General features: G+C 40.5%; 3 protein-coding genes across 5 annotated transcripts; 1 reads left to right on the top strand and 2 right to left on the bottom strand.

Moving 5' to 3' along the window:
* Positions 1-425: 425 nt before the first annotated feature.
* phc1 (polyhomeotic homolog 1) lies at positions 426-7,032 on the top strand. 2 transcript variants are annotated; one of them, XM_038711175.1, is made up of 14 exons: positions 426-573; positions 1,487-1,608; positions 1,742-1,852; positions 1,935-2,000; positions 2,098-2,241; positions 2,677-2,844; positions 3,008-3,745; positions 3,918-4,053; positions 4,196-4,374; positions 4,473-4,536; positions 4,654-4,741; positions 4,980-5,151; positions 5,690-5,927; positions 6,024-7,032. In XM_038711175.1, exons 2-14 carry the CDS (start codon positions 1,492-1,494, stop codon positions 6,173-6,175), a joined length of 2,373 nt encoding a protein of 790 aa, XP_038567103.1. In that variant the 5' UTR covers positions 426-573; positions 1,487-1,491; the 3' UTR covers positions 6,176-7,032. The 2 variants fall into 2 exon arrangements, with proteins under 2 accessions (XP_038567103.1, XP_038567104.1); XM_038711176.1 differs by having other exon boundaries at positions 482-573; positions 1,475-1,608.
* A 61-nt stretch (positions 7,033-7,093) lies between these two features.
* Positions 7,094-13,023, bottom strand: styk1b (serine/threonine/tyrosine kinase 1b). The gene is made up of 10 exons (XM_038711177.1): positions 12,538-13,023; positions 11,515-11,570; positions 11,199-11,369; positions 9,961-10,296; positions 9,666-9,847; positions 9,425-9,499; positions 8,516-8,724; positions 8,271-8,311; positions 8,001-8,097; positions 7,094-7,880 (listed from the first exon to the last, which is right to left on the bottom strand). The coding sequence occupies exons 2-10, from the start codon at positions 11,567-11,569 to the stop codon at positions 7,688-7,690; spliced, it is 1,359 nt and encodes a 452-aa protein (XP_038567105.1). The 5' UTR covers position 11,570; positions 12,538-13,023; the 3' UTR covers positions 7,094-7,687.
* A 1,397-nt stretch (positions 13,024-14,420) lies between these two features.
* Positions 14,421-18,710, bottom strand: LOC119897462 (glutathione S-transferase kappa 1-like). Of its 2 annotated transcripts, none has more exons than XM_038711179.1 (7): positions 18,218-18,710; positions 18,061-18,156; positions 17,339-17,467; positions 15,330-15,475; positions 15,124-15,240; positions 14,936-15,029; positions 14,421-14,709 (listed from the first exon to the last, which is right to left on the bottom strand). In XM_038711179.1, the coding sequence occupies exons 2-7, from the start codon at positions 18,137-18,139 to the stop codon at positions 14,660-14,662; spliced, it is 615 nt and encodes a 204-aa protein (XP_038567107.1). In that variant the 5' UTR covers positions 18,140-18,156; positions 18,218-18,710; the 3' UTR covers positions 14,421-14,659. The 2 variants fall into 2 exon arrangements, with proteins under 2 accessions (XP_038567107.1, XP_038567106.1); XM_038711178.1 differs by having other exon boundaries at positions 18,061-18,142; positions 18,218-18,286.
* Between the last annotated feature and the right edge of the window lie 5,967 nt (positions 18,711-24,677).

Here is a 24,677-nt window from a genome sequence, read left to right as displayed (position 1 = left end):
AATGTTTTTTGTTGTTTTATTGTGCGTTTTCTGCCTCTTCAAATTAAAGTGACCCCATGCTGGGTGTTCTACCTGTTGGTCTTTATATAATTAACAGCGTTGTGATATGTGGTCCCATTTAGTACAAATGCAGATTTGGTAATCCTGAAAAATTTTGTATCTGGATCAGGGTGATCCAATCCAATGTTGCTATGGAAAACTGGCACTAAAATAAGATGGGTTACGTGATTCTGGATAGCAAAACATGGGATTTCCAAATAATAATTCTGATCCAGATTAAACTGTTTGAACAACTGGGCCCTGGAGTTTAATTACCATCTACACCATAGACTTTATATAAAAAGATATATTCACGCCCATACAGCTAGATGGCTGTATGTCCCTTTAACGTTTGCCAACCGGCAACACACAAAGAAGAAGAAGAAGAATTAGAAAAAGAAAAAAAGGACTAAGGGGCGGGGATTTGTTGGAGGCAAAATCCCTGAAAGGGGCTATCGGTGTTTGCAGTTAAAACTAAGGTCGCAAAAACTTGATTACATTTAACAGTGAAAAGGACAGAAATACCAAGGAGAGGTAAACACATAAGCACGCCGAGAAACACTAAACGTTGACTTCTTGCACGGATGATAGCCAGCTAGTTACTAGCTTTTTGCCTGCAACAAGCAGCTAGCTGCTAGTTAGTTAGCCTGTCTAACAGTTTAACTAACGCTGCACATTTTCTGCTACGTTAACGTTAAGTTAGTGTTAGCATCAAAGTCACTTTCCACTTCCATCTAATGTTTCTACAATTGGCATTTTTTCTAACTCAGTTACAGCCGTTAATGTATTTGTATAACGGTATGTCGTACTTTTGTTTAGAGAGGTTAGCTTACGTTAACTAGCAAAGTCCATTGTAGTTAGCTACAGCTGGCTAGCTTTTTTTCTTACTTTGTGTTTTGAGCTTTCCTCCATGTTGTTTTTTCTCCCGCATTCATCTGTCATGTTGACAACTGGTCGGATAATGAAAATATCTCAATGTTCCTGCTTGCCACGGTTATTAGTGTCTTAAGTTAGAGATAACGTCTGTCAAGCTCATATGTAACGTGTATGTGCAGTGATGTTGCAAGCTGTGATTTATGGTCCCTCTGGGAGAATAAAACTTTGCTCCCAACAGTTATGGTAAAAACAATCCGAATACTGAAGATTTTGAGGGTGTACCCTAGAAGTTGTCTTCTCCTAGGTCATCAGTGTTAGACATTTGAAACATAACGCCACTGAGTTGACACTGAGTTTGGCTGTTGTACTTCAGCTAGTAACTGATGATTTGAGTTTTCATATGTATGTCTATTTAAACTTGTTTCTTAAATGTAATATTTTAGTTGTGTGGTCCCAGCAAAGAGTGCCAAATTCCATTTACATCAAGTCTTCGTGCTAAAATATTTACAGTTAAGTTTCATTAATACAAACATTTATCATTTATCATGAGTGGTTTCTGTGTTTTGAGCAGCCAACATGGATGCAGGTGAAGACCAAAACACAGGCACCACCAATGGAAATCCTCAGACAAGCGGGAATTCTCGTGCACCCCAGATTGCCCACATGTCTCTATATGAGAGACAGGCTGTACAGGTGTGCATAAACAACTTCATAGATGTGATGGAAAGACTTAGTTTGTTATCTTGAATTGACCATATAAACCATAAAAAGACTTCTGGATTAGTCTTAAAAGTGTATATATGTATGTGTGGGTGTGTTTATTTAGGCTCTCCAAGCACTACAAAGACAGCCAAATGCAGCTCAGTACTTCCAGCAGCTCATGCTGCAGCAGCAGATCAATAGTGCCCAACTCCACAACTTGGCCGCTGTGCAACAGGTAACCAGAATTACAGGAATATGCAGTCAGTACACAAATATGCACAAGCATTACATCCCTTTCATTTCTCTCTTTAAACCAGGCCACGCTTGCAGCTAGTCGTCAGTCCAATACCCCAAGTAACAGCATGTCTCAGGCGACCACCACTGTAAGTTTAATTATTGTTTGAATTATGAATTACATGGCTAGTTTTTGAATTGGTAAGATTGGTTTGATAAAAATGTACAATTTTCTGTTCCTCCCAGGTCAACCTAAGCACCACGTCTGCGGGTGGTACCATGACTAATGCCCGTCCCCACGGCCCGGCCACCTCTGCAACAACAACAGCTCTCAACCAGTCAGTGTTGCTGGGTGGAAACTCTGCAGGACAGGGACAGATGTATCTTAGGGTGAGTTAAGAATTAGTATGCTCTGTGTCCATTTTTGAGTAATAATCTGTTAAATGCATTCATATTGCACTCGTCTGTGTCCCCAAGTCTTATAAAAACTCAACCTTTATTCTGTTTGTGAAAGTGTATTGATTGTGGTCTCCATAACTATTTATGCATCTATCTATTCTATTCAAGTTGTAACAAAAGTAAAAACTCTGTTATTAGCCCGAACATTAATAGTATTATAGATCTATAATTAAGTATAATTAAAACCTACATAAACTCAACGCCATCACCAGGAAATTCAAGCCAAGTTTCTCCAGAGAAAGCAGTGGTACTGAAAGTGATTTTAAAAAGGACCACCTAGCATTTACCATCAAAAATGTTGGCAGATCATTAAAGAAATCCATGTAATTAAGGAGTCACTGATTGAAGTATTTTTTCCTCATATAGGTCAATCGCTCTCTCAGGGCTCCCCTAGCCTCTCAGCTCATCTTCATGCCTGGTGGTACAGCAACAGCTACTGTAGCAACGGTTGCCCAGACACAGCCCCAGCAGCAACAGCAGCAGCAGCATGAAGTTGCTCCTACCACTGCCAGTGCCCAGTCTGACAATGATCAGGTTTGAGTATCATCTACTTGTAATGTGAAGTCTGAGCTATTTAAAGCCAATCTGTCTTGAATATGTGATCGTTTTTAGAGACATGATTGTCTCCACCAAGCGCACACCTACTATGTTTCTCAAATGCATGTCCCCACAACCTGCTCCTTTCTAAATCTTACAGGTGCAGAATCTGGCACTACACTGCACTCCCAGAGCAGTTGCTGTCAAGTCTGAGCTTCCAGAGAGGAAAGATGTTGCCAGCTTTCCTCTCGGTCAGCAGCAGTTTGCCCAGACAATTCAGCAGCAGCAAGTGCAACCACAACAGCAACAACAAATGGCCAAACCCAACTTTACTCAGCAGTCCACAGCCAACACTATGGCCGTAAAGACTGGAAACCAGACTGCCATGACTGTTACTCCTGCTGCTTCTGTAGCTCCTTCCTCCACCTCCTCTTCAGCACTCCCTCTCTCCCAACTCCTCCTGTCCACCTCTGCGGCCCCTGTTATCCTGGTGCCCACCTCAAATGTTCCTACAACCAGCCAGGGCTACCCCATTGGCTCAGTGACCCCAAAAGCCAACATTAACACACAGACTCTGGTGGTGCAGCCCCTACAGCAGGCCAGCACTACTGCAGACAAAGGTCCTGTGCCAATCCAGCCCAAGACAGCTCAGGTACAGCGCTTGCCTTTCCAGATGCCCCCTCGACACCCACCTCCCATCCTCCCAGCACCACCTAGCAACAGCCAGGCCCCCACTGGGGGACACAACCTTCCACACATCCCTGTGCAGCTTGTGGGAGCAAGGCAGGGCTTAGCAGGAAACGTCCAGGCTGTGGCCCTGGCACAGGCACGAAGCAGCGCTGCCCAAGAAAGTACAGCTGGTGGGAATGTTAATGCAGTCTTCAACAACAGTGCTGTGGTAAGATCAACCACGCCAAAGGATGTACTTTGGTTACATTTATTAATTTAGCTGACGCTTTTATCCAAAGGCATGTGTCTTATCCATTGCGCCATCACCACCACTGGTTAGGTGTAAGTAAAACTGTCAGTTTACAACAAACTAACGGTTCTCCTGCTTTCCCCCCCATTAGATAAAGCCTGCTATTGGCTCTCTAAAGAGAAAATCTGACTGTGACGCACCAAATGAGATGGCGACAGAATCTTCAGACTCTGCACACATGAAGGATTCTGCTCCTCCCTTATCCCCTGCCCCTACAAAGAACTCTGGTATGTCACCTTGCCATGTCCAAATCAAGCATAGATTATTAGTAGCAATATTTGAAAATTTGTAAATCTAGAAATAGTAAAAAAGTCTAGAAATCTGGTAAAAAGCTCATTATTTTTTCCTGTTTCTATCGATCCTCACTAGCTCCTCCTGTAGCAGCTGCCTTCTCATCTCCTCCCACCCTGTCTTTGCCTCTGCCCTTGTCAAGAGTCGGGCATGGGGACAAAGACAGAGCGCCTGTTCCCCAGGCAGTGGTCAAACCTCAAGTCCTCACCCACCTCATAGAGGGCTTTGTCATCCAGGAGGGAGCTGAGCCCTTCCCCGTAAGTGTGCCCTGCTATGATAACATAGATTTCACATTAAATCAAATCTTTCTCTGTGAAACATTTCCTTACTGTCAGGCTTATATTTGATGTGACAGGTTGCTGGACTTCTCAAAGACAGAGATTTTGCCCTTGTTGGCCGTTCAGAGAATGGACCTCCGTGTAAGTGGTGGAATAACTCTTATTTTTTAAAGATCAAGTATGATACCATGAATCTGTGTGCACAGTCAATATTTCCTAAACACGCAACATAGTTTTATCCTTTATTTTCCTCTTCAGTGTTAAAGTGTGAGTACTGTGGAAGCCTCGCCCCAGCTAGCCAGTTCAGAGGATCAAAGAGGTTCTGTTCAAATACTTGTGCTAAGAGGTACGTTTTACTTTAGCTTGCCATTTTGGCATTGTTTTTACACATACCTCCAAAAACTCTACTGTGCTTTACATAGGTAAGTAACCATATGTAATAAGGGAACAAGCCAAAGGAGATGCCAATGATTAGACCCTATTGGCACGTTGAGCTGGAGTTAAAAACAAGATACATACACATAGGAGAACGAAAACCTAGGAAATGTCTTTCCTGAGGATTGACTGTGCTCCTGGGTCCACAGGTATAATGTGAGTTGCAGCCAACACTTCAAGACAAGCAGAGGGAGAAGTGGTGCAGGCCTGGCACCACCCCCGGCACCCACTGAGAGCACTGCGAGGCGAAGGGGACCTTCTCGCAGGAGCAGTTCTAATATCACCTGTAATAAAATATCAGGCAGACATCTACCTGTCAAGGTAGGCTGATGATATTCTATATTTTTCCAATTGTCAACAAATCAAAAAATCAAAAACACCAAATAATTCATCCTACTAACAAGTATTGCCAGTGTATGGTAAGCCTGATGGTTTCTTAGATGTCACACTAAAAACAAAGTAGTAGTGTACAAAATGTGTATTATTCCGCTGCTGGAATTAGTCCCCAACAAACGCACTCATTTTTGCTAAAAACTACAGTGCCCCAGCTGTTTTACCAAACTATTCAACTTTTTTTTTAAATTGAAACTTTATACTTAGGATCTGTCTTTATTGAGATTTGCATCTTTAGATAGAATGGATTGGCTTGAATAGGCCTGAAGTGCCACAGATTGTAGGGAAGTCAGAAGTATTGAGAGGCAGAACTAACACATTTGTTGGTTATGGGCTTTTTGTGGATTTTGTCGATAGTAAGATGCTTTAGGCTTTATACATCATATGGTTGCATTATCAACAGCTTGCTCGCTCGCATTTATTTTGTTGGCTTTTGCATCTGAATCTCCACTCTTTTTTTGCATAGTGCCACTCGGAGTCCAGTCGCTCGGAGGACGTATCCAGTGACGGCGAAGAAGAGGAGGACGATTCTCCTTCACTGTCCCCAAGCTCTTCACACTCCTGCTCGAGAGCTGGACTCAGTGCTCCTCCGTCTGACAGCTCGGCTCCTGGTAACCTCCCACTAGAGGGGGCTAACTTTCTGTCAGCAACTCCTGCTCAGTGGAGTGTGGAGGAGGTCTTCAGGTTTATCTCTTCACTTCAAGGTTGGTGTTCAGTGATTATCTTGCTGATTTGTAAGCCTTGGCCATGTCTCCTGGTCTGTTTTTGTACTAAATTCTATCTCCCTGTGTTGTGTCCAGGCTGTGAAGAGTTGGCTGCCCAGTTTCTGTCGCAGGAAATCGATGGGCAGGCTCTGCTGCTTCTGCGAGAGGACCATCTCATCTCCACCATGAATATCAAGCTGGGTCCCGCTCTCAAGATCTGTGCCTCTATCAACACCCTGCGTGAGTGATGCACTGCCTCAGGGGGGACACCAGGATCATTTTCTCATTGATGACTTCTCACTGGAATCAATACCTGGATCTGGTCCTCTTAAAGTAAGAAGTTAAAAAGACTAACATCTGTGGGGACAGTAAGGATGTTTTTTTTTGTTTTGTTTTGTTTTTTACAAAACAATGGTGCACCATCGGTCATGTGAAGACATGGGGATGGACAGTTTACTTTCTGGACATTGAATGTGCAAAAACACGTTTGTATACTGTTGTGTGTGAGTGTGTGAGCGTGGACAGAAGTATACATGTCAGTAGTGTTTGTCAGTTTTTTTTCTGTCTCTGTGAGTAGAGCCCTGTTTGTATGTATAATCTTGTGAAACTGCAAATCTGACAACCTGCAGTAATCAGTGCTAGGTCTTCTAGCTAGGACAGTTCACCTGTTGGGTGGGGAAAAAAGAGAGATGTTGCCTTCTTGCTGTATTTCAAATGGTGCTTATACTTTAGTGATATGATTTGGAGTGACGTCAATAAGTCCACTTCATTTATATGTTATATATAGGTCTTCTAGTAGTTACTTGTTATTTTACCATAGATGTTAAATCCAGGCTCCAATCACATCAAGCAAAGGACACTCAGAAAGCCTGGTATTTTAATTTGTTCATTTACCAGTTATTAAAAGTTTAGTTTTGTATCTTTTCCATTTTGTACTACAATCAAAATTATTTTTTCATGGATATGATATAGTTTTAGCAGCTTTAATCAACTTGACTACCTGAAAATAGGTATTTCTCATGGTTTGCTCTCTCAAGGGCTGAGTGGAAGTGCTCTGTGTACATGCGAGATGCAGTACTACCAATAAACAATACCTGTTACTGGACGCGCGCGTGTGTGTGTGTTTTTACCCCAATCATGTCCACTTGAAAAGGTCATTGTGGGACTTAATTTTATATTTTTATTCACATTTAACAATAAACAGTTTGAGATCATTTCTTGTTTGGAAATGTCCACATGAACTGAGCTCATAGAGAAGACAGTGAGTGTAATAACAGCATAATTAAATTTATGTCCTTCATTTCCTTAACCCTGCCAAATATGAAACCATATAAAAATGTAATAACATATTACATCTGTTAATATACATTGGCTTTAGGTTGTAAACAAGATGCATGACTCATAATATACAAGTTTAGGATGCAGTGGCTGTACATTGGTCAAGTTTACATATATTAAAGTGTACTACTACAAAAACAAATTATGTTAATCATGTTATATTTCCCTAACTGAACCTCAAACATTTAGGCATTCCCTAGATGGACAAAGATGCACATGAATGAGATTATTTGGCACATTGTTTCTCATTTACATTGTGTAGACCTCAAGTAGAAGAATACGCAACAAATAAAGGAACAATTTCAGTGCCCACAGCACTCAAACAGTTTGGAACACTTTTATTGCACCTGAAAGATAGTGTTGTGTAGAAGTGCAACATTGGGGAGAATAGTGCAATGTATTTTTGCTTGCACAGGGAGTGATCAAAAAACAGTGTAGCTATTTGCCTCCCCGTATCCTGCTTCCTGCAGGTACTGCTCGATGTTTACTGTCCCCGACACCTTGAGGACTTTGTCGGAAGCACTTTTCTCTCCTGACAGGAGCTTGCGGCTCACCTCAGCCAGAGAGGGTCGATCTTGATCCTTCCACTGGCAACAACTCTTCATGACGGAGTATCTGAGGGAGAGAGAGACGAAATAGTCTGAGCTTTACATCACATATGTTAATAAAGAGGGGGAACAGCACTCTGCTTCAGGTTTGGTTGTGAGTTGTTTGGAACATGTAGCGGACACTTACAGCGTGTTGGAACAGTTGGAAGGTTTTTTCAGACTTTTCCCTCGTTGATGAAACTGCAGTAGCTCATTAACTGGGATTTCTGCAAAAGGAGCTTCACCTGGAGAGAAAGGAGTTATTAAAGAAGCTGTTTATGTATAAAATAGCATGTCTGTTTGCAAATTAAATACCTTACAGAATAAGATACTTCATCACATTTATGCAAATGTTTATGGGTTTTGAAACTCGTGAAAATCACTTATTTATGCTCCCAAAAGTTAAAATTCAACTTACCCAATGTTGCCATTTCATATAGTAAGATGCCGAATGACCAGCTAGAGAGGGACACGCATATGGAAATAATGATTAGTCTGCCATTAAGTAAATGCTTTTAATATTACACTCACAGAACATGCATTTCTTTTCTCTCTGCTTTAAGTTAGTAGCAGCATTTTCTTTTCTGCCGAAGCAGCATCTGTATTGAAAGATGGAAACTACAAACAATGCCAGAGATAAAAAAAAAAAATAGAAAGACTCACATGTCGCTGCTCTGACCAGCAGGTCTTTTGGCTAACAGCTCTGGTGCCTGCCATTTCTTCATGCTGGGATCATCTCTCTGAGTGGCTTCCTGGTTCTTCCTTGTGTAGACCCCATGCAGGCCCCAAAGCTTGGCTGTGAACTCCTTGGTGACTAGTACGCTGTGGGCACGGATGTTTCCGTGGAGAATATCTTTGCTATGAAGGAACTCCTGATCGGGCAACAAGACAAGAGGCATCAAAGGATTAAACATGCAACCCTGTGCGGTTCATTTCAGTTCAGTCATCTATGCTGTCTGACAAATAAATATGTCTTCCTAAACCCTCACGGAAACTGCATTTAAAGAACATCTGTTTCAGATCCACTGGTATTGCAGATCCAGGTATTTAAAGCATGGTGAGAACCATCAAAAGTTAATGATTAAAACATATTTGTTTGGGTGGGCAGAATTGAACAACAATTAAAAAGCTATTTTTTTAAATAAAAAAAGCCATATTTAAGTAATTTTTGTCATGCTAGCAGCTCTAAAGATGGCAATGTTGATCTGTCAGTGGGTCCACCACTTTGGTCCAGACTGAAATATCTGAACAACTAGGTTATTGGACTTAAAGCATTTAGCTTTAAGCACTGTACAGCCCCCAGACCTGCTATCACGGCTGTAGACTATATGTGTTTGGTTTTTTTTGTTTTACACAAAGTAAAAGTGATGAGTCAATGATACAAAAATACAAGAAATTGGTGTTTTTGTGATTGTCAGGTAGGTGCATGTTATGATGAATGAGTATTGGAGGGAAACCCTGTCAACAATTCAATGTACTGAAAAGGGGTCAGGACAATTTTATGGTATGTCAGTGATCTGAAAGTCAAATGTGGTCTAAAAAAGGTGAGGACATAATTATTAGCAAACTGACCAGAGCTGAGGCCACCTGTTTGGCCATGGTAAATATTCGTCTCTCAGTCATCTCACATGGATTATCCACTTGTTCCTGGAAGAAAAAACCCAAAGAGAAGATACTTGGCCATTTGGAAGATCAATCAATCATTATTTTGCTCAATCTGAATGTTTTTGTTTTGCTTTATATATATATGGTTTGATACTTAAAGTGAGTTAAGGCACATTGCAGCAGTATAGCCCGTATGCAAAAAATATACCTGTCTGCAACGCCACAGGAAGCTGAGCAGATCTCGATTCTCCAGTTCTTCCACAACTGTAACCAGGGGAGCCCGGAGTGAGACAACACCAAGAAGCTCTGGCAGGAAGGGATGTGGTCCCAGCTGGGACAAGAAGGATGCAAAGCCCAGGAAGTTGTGCCTTTCTGTGGCATCAGCAGAGTCTGCAACAGGCAAGAATGAGAGGGGGTTGAGAGTGAAAAAGGAAACACTACAGAAACCATGTCCTGAAAATCAGGTGAGAAAGGCCTGCAAATGATAGCAATAAAGAACCCACCATTTAGGACTCGCAGCACCACATTCCTGTTTTCCATTCGAGCCCTGCAGAGGGACACAGAAGAGTCGGTGCGCAGGGAGAAGGCAACAGGCAGAGGGGTGACCAGGTTGAAGGACTCGGGCAGCCTCTGACGGGGCAACTCTCTGGGCTGGACAACGGGGATGAAATTGGGCTTGAAGGGCTGTGGTGGGGGGCTGTGTGGGAAAGAAGGTGTGACCACAGACATGGACAGGTTTTTGGAGGGGTAGTTAGAGTTTGGGGGTTGGAAGGTGGAGTAGGAAGTGGGCATGTCCAGAGCGATGCTTTCATGCTCCAGGACATTGATACCTGGTGGAGCTATGAAAAGAGGGTTAAGGGGGAGAGAGGGAGAGAATAATTACCATTATGGATGAGTGCACAGGTTTACATGAGAGTAAGTAAATATAACTATTTATCTTTGTGTCTTGCTGGAAGAAAATGTCTAGCTGAAACTTGGATAGAGTGCTTAATGATAAAAGGGGGATACTGTGTTGTTAAGGCAATGCAGAAACTAAAACTCTGTTTGCAAACCTTGCTTACAATTCTGTAGAATAGAAATTTGACATTTCAAACACTATATAAATGTTAAACAAAAATAAAACTTTCACTTTCAAAAGATTCTGCAATGCAGAAAATAATGTAAGCAATTGTGGGACGAATGGTTTTATTGTGAGTTATTGATATTGTCACTTTAAATGAAAAAGGCACAAAGACAAGTTGGGATCAAAATAACTTTACATGTAAATAATAATAATAAAAAGTAATATAGTTTTATTTCTTACATTCTTCTCTATTTGTGTGTATAAAATGTGAAACAACATTTTTTTACAACCTTGAATTGTTCTATAATAGTATATTGACTGATTATTACATACGATTTGCACATTTTTAATGGTGCCTGGAGCCATTTTCTCTTGTATTTAGGGTTTCTGACAGCTTTATACTTTTTTAAATTGACAAAAGAATATGTCAGACTTTTGTGTTGAAAAAAAGCATATGATGCATGTGGTGTACAGACAGTTTAAAATGTGCTAAACAAAGACAAAAATGAGTGTATGGAAAAATGAAGGGTAAACTACAGCTCCTGGAAAAAGGAAAATACAAGAAATTTACATATGGAATCAGCTTGCTGACAGTGTAGACCTAATTTAATTTCTGTGATATGATTTCATTTATTTAAATCAACACTAACAAACTACAAGTCTATTCCAGTGTCTTACCATCAATGCCATGCAGTATTCTCCTGGTGGCTGACTTCGAGGCCTGTGGACGGATGCGATGAACTTTCTCTGGACAAAAGCGCATCAGTAAAATGAAGACCAGAGTGATCAGGAAGCCAGCCAGCAGGAAGATGGGCACAATGATCACCTCCTGCTCATACACTCGGATGGCTGTAAACAGAAACAGGCACAGTCTTTGTAATCACAAAGTCTGAGATTCGGGGATCTTAAAGTGGCATGTGCGTCTGTGCTGGTATGTCATCAGTGACAAAGCCTCCAATGGCCAGAATGGCTGATCTCTGCTGATTAAACTCACCACAGATAGTATCTCCATTTTTGCACTGGAAGTCTGCTTCTGATAATGAAGTCATCCTGTTGAATATAAAATCAGATGAGATTAAAGAAATGCTGTTAAAGGTGATTTTATTCACTGTTTCCCATTCCTCATACCCCGTTCACGCAGTCAAACTTGGCATTCAGTAGGTTTCTAGTATTTCCACATGCTTACAGTTGTTATGTAAAAGTTTCAGGATATTTTCTATTTACAAAAGCAATTTAAGTCTTTGTTGTGGGTATAAAAATAGATGAAGATGAATAAAACATGATAAAGCAAAGGTGGTAGTCCTGAAACCCATTTTGTCTCTAGGGCTGAATCTGTGAATAGTAACAGGACTCTTACAGGTATCCAGTGTGAGAAGGTGTCTGAGTGAACATGTGACTGAGAACAAGAACTTCAGGTGTTGTGTCACTGTCTCTTCCCGCCACTGACAAATAAGAATAAAAACTCTGACAGCTCACCAATTTTGTCTTCTTTTATAACACGACATTTGAATCCTTTTGGTCTTACAGCACAGACCTATCTTAAATTGGTCTATCTTAAGATGGGATAATACTATATGAGCTAGCGTAATCACAAAAAACAATTTTCATCAAAGCTGCGTGCAAGATTCTCTAAACAGAGGGACCTTAATGCTGTATATCTGAATAGAGAGACACACACACACACAGACACACACAGGGAAACTCTTCAACCACATGATCATCCTTTAACGTCAGATCAGAGCGAGATCTCTAAACCTGTTCATCTGCATTTTTAACACATACAGTAAATGTCGGTGTTGCACTACACACCCAAAGGGCAAACATAAATGGCAAAACAGCACTGATCCGTCCACAAAAGAAAAATGGCATCATTATTGCAGAAAGACCCCGAGTGAGTGAATTAAAAGCCTCTATCAGATTAATATCATGCATAAACATTAGTTCACTCCACCACAGAGCTACAATAACTATTTTTAAAGAATCACAGAAAACACATGTAGAATATAAAAATCCTTACCTCAGCTTCAGTTGTGTGTTATATGCCAAAGAAAATGTTCGATGCAGTTATTTCAGGCTCATGTTTCTCTCCTTCTCACAGTCAGGTCCTTTTCTTACATCCTCCCAGCTGAATGTGGAGTCCGGGTTCAGCTTTGCTTTTCAGGTCTTCATTGTCTTGTTTTACTCGGGCAGTTTGCCAAGCTCAAGGGATCTGTGCGCTGCTCTCTGTTTGTCTTGTCCACCTTCTGTGGTTTCTTAACTCCACCCTCCTCACCTACACCGTATCCCTCTTCTCTCCTATTAACCTCTTTCTCCTTCCTCTTTTCTGTCTCTCTCCTTTTCAAGTCAGGAAGTGATGCATCAAACAGATTTCAGGTTTATGGTAATCCACAGTCATGCCCTGCCTCTCTCAGTTTGCTCTACCACATTCTGTAATTAGCTTTTTCTGTCTGAAGTTGACATATGTCAGCTACCTCTGGCACTGCCTTTCTCTTCTTTGTTTAAGGGAAACTGGTCCTGCCGCTCCTTGTCCTTTTAAGCCCTCAGCCTTTTGTTGAGCATGTTTTGCCTTCATTGCACTGGAACTCGTATGACAAGCTTTGCAGTCTCTATTTACTCAGCAATAATGAACTGCTTCCATATTTATGTCAGTGCTCTGGTTCAGTAAAAAACATCATGGAGGATGTCACAGATAAAAGACGGAGAAAATTTACAGACAGATTAATAAAATCAAGTGAGGATTAGAGTAGACTGAAAATTTGTGCAATTTTTCATAAATGCAATCCAGTGTTTTACATACCAAGAAAAGTTATCTTATTTTATCTAAAAAGAAACAAAGGGAAGAAACAAAAATAATCCAGGGTGTAAATCGTATTTTATTTTTAAACCAGAATGGACCATTTGATGTATTATTTGATGTATTATTTTGTTTAATCTGATCAGTAGTTGAGCTACTGTGTCTGACATACAAATAAACAGAGCATTAAAATATTTGCTAAAAATTAAGCTCTGTGTAAAGTGTAAAGACTAATGAGTTCCTATCTCATGTTGACTTTTGAAATTTATTTGTTTACAAAAGGTTTCATCCAGCCCTCCATTATCTATACCCACAACCCCTTTAGTGTTGCAAGGGATTGGAGCGTATCCCAGCTCACAATGGGATCAGGGTTACACCCTGGTGGAGCTCATCAGTCTAACATAAAGCAAACACAAATTAACATTTATACCTATGGGCAGTCAGGTTTCCAATCCACCTAACTTGCATTAACTTGGACTGTGGGAGGAAATCTGTACGTAAATGAATCATGTGCTGAAACATAGGAAACAAAGCAGGAGTTGTGATTAAATTAATGTTAATAGATTTAGTATGATGGTTTACAAAGAATTGATTGATTTCACAACAGTCTCTCAACTGTCACTACAACACACTACCTGACATCTTAATTTGTTTATTCTTTAAAGATATTTTTGGGGCGTTTTAGCCTTCATTTGTGTAGGACAGAGAGAGAAGTTAGAAATGAGGGAAAGAGAGGGGAGACGACATGCTGCATCCTGGGGCGGCAGTTATAAGGACTAAACCTTGCTTAGGGCGGGCTCCCACTGACTGAGTCACCTGTGCTTCTTGAATATTATTTTGATGTGAAACTGAAAACATCATCCCCAGTACAGCTGAGGATGTACAAAGTCATTAGCATTCATTCTGTTGGGACCATGAATGTTGTTGAATGTCAGTTTTGTTTTTTAGATTTTTCAGTCTGGATCTCAGTGCTGGACTGAAATTCCCACAATCCTTAGAGCCACATCGTTAGTATGGCTAAAAATATAATTACATGTTACATAAGGCAACTATTACATAGTTAAATCCTTTAAATGCCTTTGTATTTCAATGAAAATGTAACCATCTTAATATGCAAGTTGTTAGTGTTCATTTTAATTAGACACATAATTAGCAGTACAATAGTCTGTCACATTTTTTACACAACTATTTCTTTAAGTTATAATGGCAACATATACTGCTTGGTTTCAGAAGGCACAGTATAGAAAAAATGAAATTTGAAGAACTAGGGAATATCAGCATTAGACATCATTAACATGAGATGCCAAATTCAAAAATGTGTGAGCACCCAGGGCAGCTTTTTCTTTCACAGTTTGGCAGCCGATTTGTCGGGTTGAGGTCCCAGCCACTTCTCCCCTGAGGCAGAGAGAGAGCAAAATGAGTTTGGGCAAGAATCTCAACACGGCTATATGACTCCAGTGTGTCAGCAACAGTATATTTACATTTTAGATATTTATCTAATGCTCTTATCATGGCTGACACCACAGATTAAGGCTATGACAAGTGTCATTTTAATCCTTATATTATCACTTACTTTATGTGTGTTTGTGTTTGTGAATGAACAGCAGAGTAGGTTTCTCACCAATGCAATGGGCCATGAGCTCAAATCGGTCAGATCCAAAAAACATCTCTGGCTTTCCACTTACATGACACACCATCAGGGGGAAGCCAAATGCCTGGGGAGAGGCAGTAGGAGAGATTTTGGTCAATATATTTTAAAGTGTTGTCTGTCTTCTGAATCTACAAGGAGAACTAAAGAACACAACCAACCCCATGATCAAGTGCATCCTGTGTTGTGCTTGTCAGCTTGTCTTTGATCTCTTTTGAGGTGGACAGCTCAAACACTTCTTTAATCTCACTGTCAGACAATCCTGCTTTCATCGCTGCCTGCAAAAAAAATAAAAAATAAAAAGTTTAAACAACTGAATAATGCTTCTTAACCTGTGCAAACACAACCAGGCTGGATAAGTTGGTACCTCAGCTAATGATGCAGGTTCAGTGATGTCTTTGTCCTCACTCCAGATCCTTCTCCACAGCTCCCGGGACACCTGCTCCACCTGCTTGTCTCCACCCTTCTCCATCTCTTGTACTGCAGCTATAAAACGCATTGCAGTCAAGGAGCCTAGAAGAAGAAAACAGAAGTCGCTGCCTTATTAGCGTTGCTCAAAAAAGACAGTACCACCAAAGCCTTGTGCAAGCCTGAATTATCAACTGTGCAAAATTGGACTCCTAACCTCAGAGCCAGAGCCCCAGGGACAAACAAAATCCCCAGGTTCACTACGTGGCAGAAATTTAGTTTTATCAACACAATCAAATAAGACATCCATGGCACAAACAGTTCCTAAGTGAAAATCAGATGGCAGCACAAACACCATCCATTTCCATCCTTTCCTGGATAAACATATTATATAAATCATATTTTCTAAGAAGGAGAGGTGTGAAAAGTAGGAGAGAAAAAGACTGAATATCAAGGAATTACTTAATTTGTTCAAACTTAACTGAACACAAGTAAAAAAGGATACAAGCTGCCAAGTACAAATAAATAAATATATATATATATATATATTTTACATTCTCAGACCATTTACATAAACATAACAGCAATGTGAAAGGAGTCACTCGTAGTGATAAATAGGGATGCACCAATCCAATACGGTATCGGATATCGGCCCAGTACTGACTCAAATAAGTTGATCGGGTATCGTGACAAGGGGGACGATTTATAGGGACAATCTATTCAAGTCAATTACATGTATACTACGCAATGCGTCAGTGGTGCGCCAGTAGACACAAACATTTTGCTAGGAGAGCTAACATAGCATAGAGGGAGCTAAGAACAAGGGGTCAGCAGTTTGGAGGTACAGTATTTCATTCCTGCTACACACACAAGTTCTATGGCTACTTGCAATATCTGCAAAAGCCAATGTTTCAATGGGTGGCATCACTAAAACGTAGAACACAACCAACTTATTCAAGCACCTCCTGCCAAATAACATGATTCTCAGTCTTAGTGAGGAATACAGCTTATTACTTTTACACTGGTGCTGGATTAGTACTCTGCATTGATACCCAAAGCCCAGGTATTTGTATCGGTATTGGGACTGAAAAAGGGCGTATCCCTAATGAAATACCCACAGAGAATTATCCTTCAATGCTTTATGGAGCAGTTCAGTATCTTTCAGCTCATTGTTTTGGGTTAACGGCCCGCAGTGTCTCTGTGTTCTTATCAACCTGTATTTAAGACACAGCAGGCAGCTGTTCGCAGCCAGAAAGCTCTGATAAACTGACTCTACATTACCTGCTCAGCACCCAACTGCAGACAAAGGTAGCAGTTAGCATCCAAAGAGCCAGCTATTTCAGAGATCAAAACAGAGCTTAATGAGTCAATATTTAACTTACATTCATCAGAAGGCGAGAAACTGGACTCAAAATGAAAGCTAGAGTTGCTTTGTTTGCAAGAGGAGTAAATAAGCAACTGTTTAAATATTCAAGGTGATAATATGTCAGTCATATGTTGTGTTTACAATTTGTTCCACTGACCCCAAAGTGCCTAAATAAATCAATTAGTGCTGCTTTATGGTGGATCCTTCTTTAATATCTCATCTTGTTGCCCTGTTTCAAAATGAACACTATGAGTAATAATAATTTCCATTATCGTTTAATCTGCTTACTTTTTTCTTGATTAATCATTTTGTATATAAAATGTCAGAAAATAGCAAAAACTACTTAACAAAATTCCCCATCTAGTCAAAATTTACTGATATTGTGCTTGCTTGGTGCATATCTCTAAATAAATTTGGGTTTAGTGAAATTACCACACAGCAAACCAGGAGCCAGTAAAAAAAGTACACAATGTCCAGAGGTGAAGAAGAACGGGAGTATAGAGGGACCAGAGGCTCATTTTAGCCTTGGAACCCCCAAGCAGGTTAATATGGCCATGGGCTAATAAATACACATAACCATTCTGATCAGTTCCTGCTTGTACCTTTTTTGAACATGACGTCAAAGGGGTCAGATGGAGTCTGCAAGGGAACATCAAAATACTCGGCCAAGCGGTTCAGATCCTTGCTCATGTACAGGAATTTATTTGGAACCATACCAGGGGGCTTGTTGCCTGTCATGAAAGATAAATATCATATGAAATATATAAACAGTACTAACATTGTCCAAACAGATATGATCATGCAACATGCCCTGCAATAGTTCACAGGTAGTTCACAGTAGTTCCCAAATATTTATTTACAGTGATGGAAGAAGTGCTCAGATCTTGAGTGCAGAAATACTGTCATAAGTAAAAGTCATGCAACAGTTTTTTACGTAAGTAAAAGTAAGGACATATTAGCAACAAAATATACTCAAAGGACCAAAACTAAAAGTACCGATTTTGCAGATAAGCATATTTCAGAATAATATGAATTTTATTATTGGATTGTATTTATTGATGAATTAATTTTACAGCTGGTAAATGTGGGGCTAATTTTATGTCTTGTACTTTTATTATATTTTATCTAAATTTATCTGAATCTACAAAGAACATTAAGTTATCAAATAAATGTAGTGCCTTTGAAATGTACAGTAGTAGTCCAAGTATAAACAAACAGAAAATGGAAATACTGAAGTACTTCATAATGGTGGGAAAGCACAGTATTTAATTGAGTAAATGTAACGTTACTTAGTTACTTTCCATCACTGTTCATTTAACTGTACCTGATCCTTGCATGACGCCACCCAGAAACGCAGGACGCAGTTTGAGCTCTATATTCCACACGTGTCTGTAGCGACACATTACCTGTAAACACAAAGCTTTATTTTAACGAAGTATGTGGCTTTTGTCCTTGAAGCTGACACGAAAACAGTAACAAACCTCGAAGCCGAGCCAAGAGTACGGGGAAACCACATCGTAGAACAACTCGATCACTCTCTTGGACGTCATCTTCGGGTCTGCAGCGTCAGTGGCTCTTACTTTCGTTCAGGAACACTTTGCTTTAATAAAATGTAAAGTAAAGCGTGCTAATTACCCTGAAACTTAACTTACTTGCAAAGTCTCAGCGAACTCGTCAGTGTGTCAAAGTTCACCTAACCTGTCGCAGGCATGAACGACGTAACGTTGAATCAAATCAGCGCATCATAAAACACTAAAACGTGGTTTTCTCAGAGGTATGAGCACAGAATTAGCTTGAAGCGTTGTTAGCATTTATCGAATGAGAAGTAGCTTTAAATTGGCTGCAGTTAGCTGAAGCTGCAAGCAAAACGGAGAGGCTCAGTAACAGTGTCTGACCACTAGGGTTAAGTATTTGAATAAACAAAACACAGCCTCCACATTACTGCCCTCCTCTGGAACAGTCTATGGACTGTAACAACAACTGCTTCTGCTTCTGCTTCCGCTTCTTCTTCTTCTTCTTGTAAGATCCCGGCAGTGTAGACGCTTATGAGCGTATTACTGCCCTCAACAGGTCAAAGTTTGAACTAAATTCTTACATACAGTCCTGTGTCATGCAAGAATTAAAGGACTGCCTTGGAGATCAGTTTATGCTCGTCATTGTGCCCAAACAAAGATAAAACAGAAAAAGCCTCAACTCCATACCTGACAGTTTATTAAAGAGTAAATTTCTTTCTGCCCTATACTTTCTGCATTCCATGAAAACAGGCCCTATTGTCTCAAGACTCCCACATTCACACAAGCCAGAAACATGCTTCCCTACAATGCACAAAGAATAATTTAATCCACAGTGCCCCAACCTCAATCTGCACATTTTAACTGAGTCCCTGCGGGACAAAATGTTACATAAACATCTCTTCCTAACTTTGGGTTGTATAGAAAAGTAGTGTCTGCCTCTAATTTCCTTTTCCCACCCTCTCTGCCATTGTTTTATTAAGCCCTTTTTAATTTTTCCTCTCAATTCCACTCTCCCTAATAATACATGTACATCTACTTCTCTTCCTAAGCTCTCTTTTGCAATATTATGCAAATGATTATGATTTACTATGTCGAAATATGTATTGTATCTATTAGCTCCAGCAACCTCTTGCAACAGACACCTTGCTGGGAAGGTATCGGAGGGCGTCTTCTTCTTCTACTTCTTATTTCCGGCAGACTACACGCATCTATGGCGTATAGCTGCCCTCCTCTGTTCGTTATTCACATTTAATGGTGATTGCCTAAATCCTTCTGTATAATCCCGTTTTATGTAGATACTCAATCAGTTTCTTCATTTTGTTTCAACTATCCAAATTAAGTAGAGTGAGTATGCTAAATATAGTTTCTCCAATTGCTCCCAGGTCTCTAAACAATTTCCTCCTTTGACAGGAGTACTTTCTACAATAAACTAATACATGCTTTACTGATTCCTTGTCTCCACATTCACATTTTCTATCAGAATATTTACCAATCAGAGCCAGCCCACTCCTCAGCCCACAATGCCCAAACTTCAATCTGGATAGAACTACTGCATCTCTTCTCTTACATCTAAAAGCATTTTCCTTTCTCTACAATTCTTTGTACTGAGTAATATTTCCTCCCTTTCCTTTCATTTTCCCATGATTTTTGCCACATTTCTTTCACTGACCTATTTATTATTTCTGTGTAATCCGGTGACCCATACTGTAAATTAATTTGAACTCTTTCCTCCTGCACCGCCTTCTTGCCACCCCATCTGTCTCCTCATTACCCTCCACACCCATGTGCGCCGGAATCCACAGAAACCCCACCCCCATACCCTGCTTTGTAAATTCTATACAACGCTTGCATAATTTACATAAGTAAATCAAGTCTTGACTTTGTTTTAGCATCTTTACTTGTAATTAGAGTTGCTGCAGAGTATGACCATATGACCGAATGCTCCTGTTTTTTATCTTCAACCCACCTTAATGCCCATAGCACTGCCACCAGCTCTGCTGTGAAGACCGACATGTGGTCTGGAATCCCACACCCGTTTTTTATAACCTCTTTCTGGTATATCAACCCCAAAGCCAATTTACCGCTCTCAGGATCCTTTCACACATCAGTATAAATTTGTAGGTAAGCCTCCCCATATTTGACACATCCGGGTTTTTATCTCCTTAACTACAGCCTCTGACATATTTCTTTTGCTTGTTTCCATAAAATATAAGTCAACAATGGGATCTGGGATCAACCATGAAGGTATATCCGAACGACATATTGGTGGACATACATTCAAATTGACAATACCAATTTCATTTGCCATAGATTTTAGTTTTTCTGTAAAGTTTGTTTTGACCTTTCTCACTGTTCCCATACATTCTGTCCTTTTAGTTTCATTAAATACCTCAAACCAAGTTTACGTCTTCTTATTTCTAATGGCATCTCCCCTGCTTCTATTAATAGTGTCGGTATTGGAGTTGTACGAAATGCCCCACTACGCACTCTAAGGGCTTTTGCTTGGACTCAATCAAGTTGGCTAATCACTGAAGGGGCTGCTGATCCATATACCACACAGCCATAATCCATAGTTGATCTTGAGCGCCTTCATTTTCTTCTTCTTCGGATTTATTGGCGTTTGGCAAGACAGCGTATAGGTGCATTACCGCCCCCGACTGGATTGAAGCGTGGAGCCGTAAAAACTACATTTTCTTCAATTAACTTTTAAGTTGATAATTAAATATATGTATGTTTAATTTATATTTATTTATTACTTCTTTGTAATTTCAAGTTGTCATTAAATGTTTCACCCTTCTCTCTCCTCATAACAGAAGAACCATGGACAATGGATGTACTATTAGAACTTAATTTTATTTATACATCTTGCCTCCTCCCAGCACATGCGCTGGCACATTCCTCTGGTCACATTTTTTATGTTTGAATACACAACACACTTTTCACACATGCACAGAAACAGATTAACATAAGAAACAACCAACATGTTGTACCAAATTCAAATCATAACTTCTGTTAATATGTCTGACTGTTTTGCGTTACACATATGACTTTTTGTGTGCTCGTAAAACTGTTTTATTTAAATTTAAAGTCGAGTGAAACTTCTATATTGGTCGTCTGTAATTTAAGTTATTGTTAAGCCAGTGTATCCACACACTCATTGGCCTTTCTTCACTGTAAATATTTTGACGTTATAGTAGGAAAGGCACTGGTGTAAAATATAAAATGGCTGAATTCCATTTAGCTGCTTCAGATTCAGGGTCGCGGTATTGTTGTGCTGATTGATTGTCACATTGTCATGACTTACTTGGACACTTAAATTCTCCTCGCCATTGTGTTATTAGCCTGTGCCTTTCCTCCACTGTAAACCCAAATAACTTCAGAATACGCAAAATATTTGTGGAAACTGATTACCTCAAACTTTTTGACTAGTGGTAATAATATTTTGACTTTTGACCAACTTAACTGAAGGCAGAGCTTGACTGTCTCCACAGTAACGTTATAGGGCTAAAGTAAGTTACAGCAGTTCAGTGCAAAGTGCATTACAAACATTAAGGTTACTTCATTGTGTTAGCCAACTGACTTCAAGTAACGTTAACTATAATCTTTCTGTTAACATTACTGCACCTGAAAACAGAACTTTTTCACTTACTAAACCAAAGCGCATGTAACAAGGAGCAGCCCCAGATTGATAATCAAAGGGTTGACGGGCCTCCCCGTTTGGTGGGCGTGTCAGTGGTGTCAATCAGTTGCAACACATTTGTAAACACAGCTGTGTTTAAAAATGCAGTACAAATCATCACGCTTGCATACACAACTATTCAAGGCACCACCGTTTCCGTTTAAAAATATATGTTTTGCCACCTTTTGTCCGCTGAATTCAGCCCAGATCCAATGGTGACGTCAAGGTCCTCCAGTCGCGCCACGCCCCCTTCACGTTTCAGCATCGTTTGGCGCCACAATTTCGTGACATACGAAGCTCGGACGTCATCGGTCACGTGGAATGTCATGTATATATAAGCGGCAACACGCGCTTTCTCGAAGTAAAATTAGCGTCAACATTCGGGTATCAAACGTCTCTCCTACTTATTAAGCAATTGTTTTGTATTTTAACAGAAGCAGTGTTGCACACTAACTTGATATTGATGTCACCATAAACTACAGCTTGCAGAGGGGATACATCCAACTAATGACAGAGAGTTTGATTACCTGGAAAGTAGCCTAGTTCACACTACACAATTTTTAGCCGATTTGACGCTCAGCGACCGTCGGGCTGTGATCGGGGGTAAATCAGCGGTTGATCTGCGGTCCCCAGTTATGTGTGAATTCAAGGACGCATCAAAACGAATCCCCGACACATTTCTGACACATCGCCGACGTCTGCCAGATATCTAGCATGCCAAATATCTGGAAGACTTGGCCCACTCAACATCCACATCCAGCCAATGAGAGCAGGCAGCTACTTCTTCACAGCAAAACACTTTTTACTCCCCTCCAGCTCTCTCTGTAGCTCAGACGATCCCTGCTACCTGAGTGTGCTAATCTATTATTTCACCCAGATTCTTTGTCTTTACAACAACAGCTGTTTTGTCTGTAGGTTCGCGTCATTTCCCGTTTCACCTTTCACGTGTTTTCTTGACAAAATGTGGTTTGGAGACCTGCGTCGGGTGACAGAGTCGCTGTCAGCTCGTGTAGTGTGTCAGCGATTAGTCACATAGTGTGAACGCCACAACGACTTCAAGACTCCCGTCACAAGACGGCAAGTTGTGCAGTGTGAACGGCACACGCTGAAAGTCGTGTAGTCTGCACGAACCTTAACTAACGTTGATCCTTCATCACTGATACTGCCTCATAACACAAAAGACATAGGCCTAGCCTACCGGGTTTTCTCCTTGAAGCACAAACATGTATTCACGTTCCCACGTTTCATGAAATTGCCTTCCTTCTGCATCTTGTCTTGGACATTTAGGGATTGTTTGCATACATTTCTCATCTCCACTTGTGGAAAACTACCGTAGTGGGTGTGGAAACATCGCAATCTAGTGGTGGGATGCCGTCACTTCTCGGGTCACAAAATCGACATGCATTGTGGGAGATGTAGTGTATGGCAGCATAGATTTTTTTTAGGACACTCATGAATCTTTAAAGCTGTGGCGGGCCTTGAGTTTGACACGTGGGCTAAGGTGACCAAGTTGATGACTAGCTTAAATTGAGAAGCTTAACTTGTTTTAGGGATGGGTATTAAATGCCCCAGGGCAAAATTATTAAAGATTGTAATGATGTTAATAAGCTGCAACATTACTGGTTCTTTTATCTCTACTACTTATGTTTTGGTATAAGTTTTATATAATGCTGCAGCATCTGCCTCATACACACCAAGCAAAGTCAGCAGACCTTAGGGCTGAAAGGGCGGTGGGGCCAGTAAAGTGAACCAGGTGGAGTGTTCTACTTGTATAATAACTTTTTAGTCATTTAACTCCTGCTTTTATACAAAGCAACTTACAATTGCTACATATGTTAAAGGTGGCACGACTCTGAACAACTAGGAGTTAAGTGTCTTGCTCAGGGACACATTGATGGATGTATTACTGTTGAACTGGAACACAGGTCGCCCACAGCAGTAGGCTATGTTTTATAAAGTCGCTGAAAAGGCACAGAACTCGTAATTTTTCTGAGTACTTCCACCCATGACCCTCTTTTCACAGCAGCAGGTGCACCACATGCCAGCTTTTTAATTATGTAGCCATCGTCCATCCAAGTGATTCATTGTTGACATCGTCCAATGCCAGAGTGTGAGTGTGTTCTCTAAATTAAATGCCGTTTGGTACAAACTATAACCGCATTAGTTTAAATGCCCAACCAGAATCTCTGTGACGACTCAGGGCTAGTTGGTGAACTTATTTAACTGGCAAGCTAACTAACGACTAACATGCTAATCAGTTTGGCTAGTGGGGTGGGGATCGAGACCCGGTTCCAGAATTTCTCAAAACCTAAAAATCAGTAAGGTCTGAGCTTATTAATACTGTTATCGAGACTAATAATTCAACATTATGTCTTGAGCGTCTAATCTGATTTATCTTGAGACGTGATGGATAAGAAAGCTAATGTTTCTAATGATGGCACCGAAACGGGGTATTAAAGGGGCCTGGGACTGTTTATTATCAGGCTGCAGCCTCTGCTGCTGTCAGCGAGATGCTGTGGTGGAGACGGTGAAATTTGCTCCAAACTACTCGAGTGGCCGAGACCTACGTTTGTTAGCCTAACGTAAGTGTGTACAATAAAACCTTCCTGAGTAAAAAGACAATACTTTCTCTAGTATTCCCTTTCAGCAGCAGGGGCGGGACAAGCCCAGGACAAAAATAGTCACACTTCACCAAACAAGTAAACTTAGATGTTTTAGATGAATGTTTTGGTATTGGTAGGGGGGTTT

This window comes from Micropterus salmoides, unplaced genomic scaffold (assembly GCF_014851395.1).
Source record: "Micropterus salmoides isolate LMB-PRFRI ecotype aquatic unplaced genomic scaffold, ASM1485139v1 Ms_hic_scaffold_11, whole genome shotgun sequence".
In the NCBI taxonomy this organism is placed as follows: domain Eukaryota; kingdom Metazoa; phylum Chordata; class Actinopteri; order Centrarchiformes; family Centrarchidae; genus Micropterus; species Micropterus salmoides.
This window is presented reverse-complemented; position numbering and strand designations above follow the sequence as displayed.

Coding starts and splice junctions, on each gene's coding strand:
- styk1b (XM_038711177.1), bottom strand. CDS start 11,569: ATGACTTCATTATCAGAAGCAGACTTCCAGTGCAAAAATGGAGATACT. Junction 9,848..9,960: donor GGTGCTGCGAGTCCTAAATG/GTGGGTTCTTTA, acceptor TGCCTGTTGCAG/ACTCTGCTGATGCCACAGAA. Junction 9,500..9,665: donor TCCTGTGGCGTTGCAGACAG/GTATATTTTTTG, acceptor TTTTTCTTCCAG/GAACAAGTGGATAATCCATG.
- phc1 (XM_038711175.1), top strand. CDS start 1,492: ATGGATGCAGGTGAAGACCAAAACACAGGCACCACCAATGGAAATCCT. Junction 1,853..1,934: donor ACTTGGCCGCTGTGCAACAG/GTAACCAGAATT, acceptor TCTTTAAACCAG/GCCACGCTTGCAGCTAGTCG. Junction 2,001..2,097: donor TGTCTCAGGCGACCACCACT/GTAAGTTTAATT, acceptor TGTTCCTCCCAG/GTCAACCTAAGCACCACGTC.
- LOC119897462 (XM_038711178.1), bottom strand. CDS start 18,286: ATGACGTCCAAGAGAGTGATCGAGTTGTTCTACGATGTGGTTTCCCCG. Junction 15,241..15,329: donor AACCTGCATCATTAGCTGAG/GTACCAACTTAT, acceptor TTTTTTTTGCAG/GCAGCGATGAAAGCAGGATT. Junction 14,710..14,935: donor GCTCATGGCCCATTGCATTG/GTGAGAAACCTA, acceptor TCTCTGCCTCAG/GGGAGAAGTGGCTGGGACCT.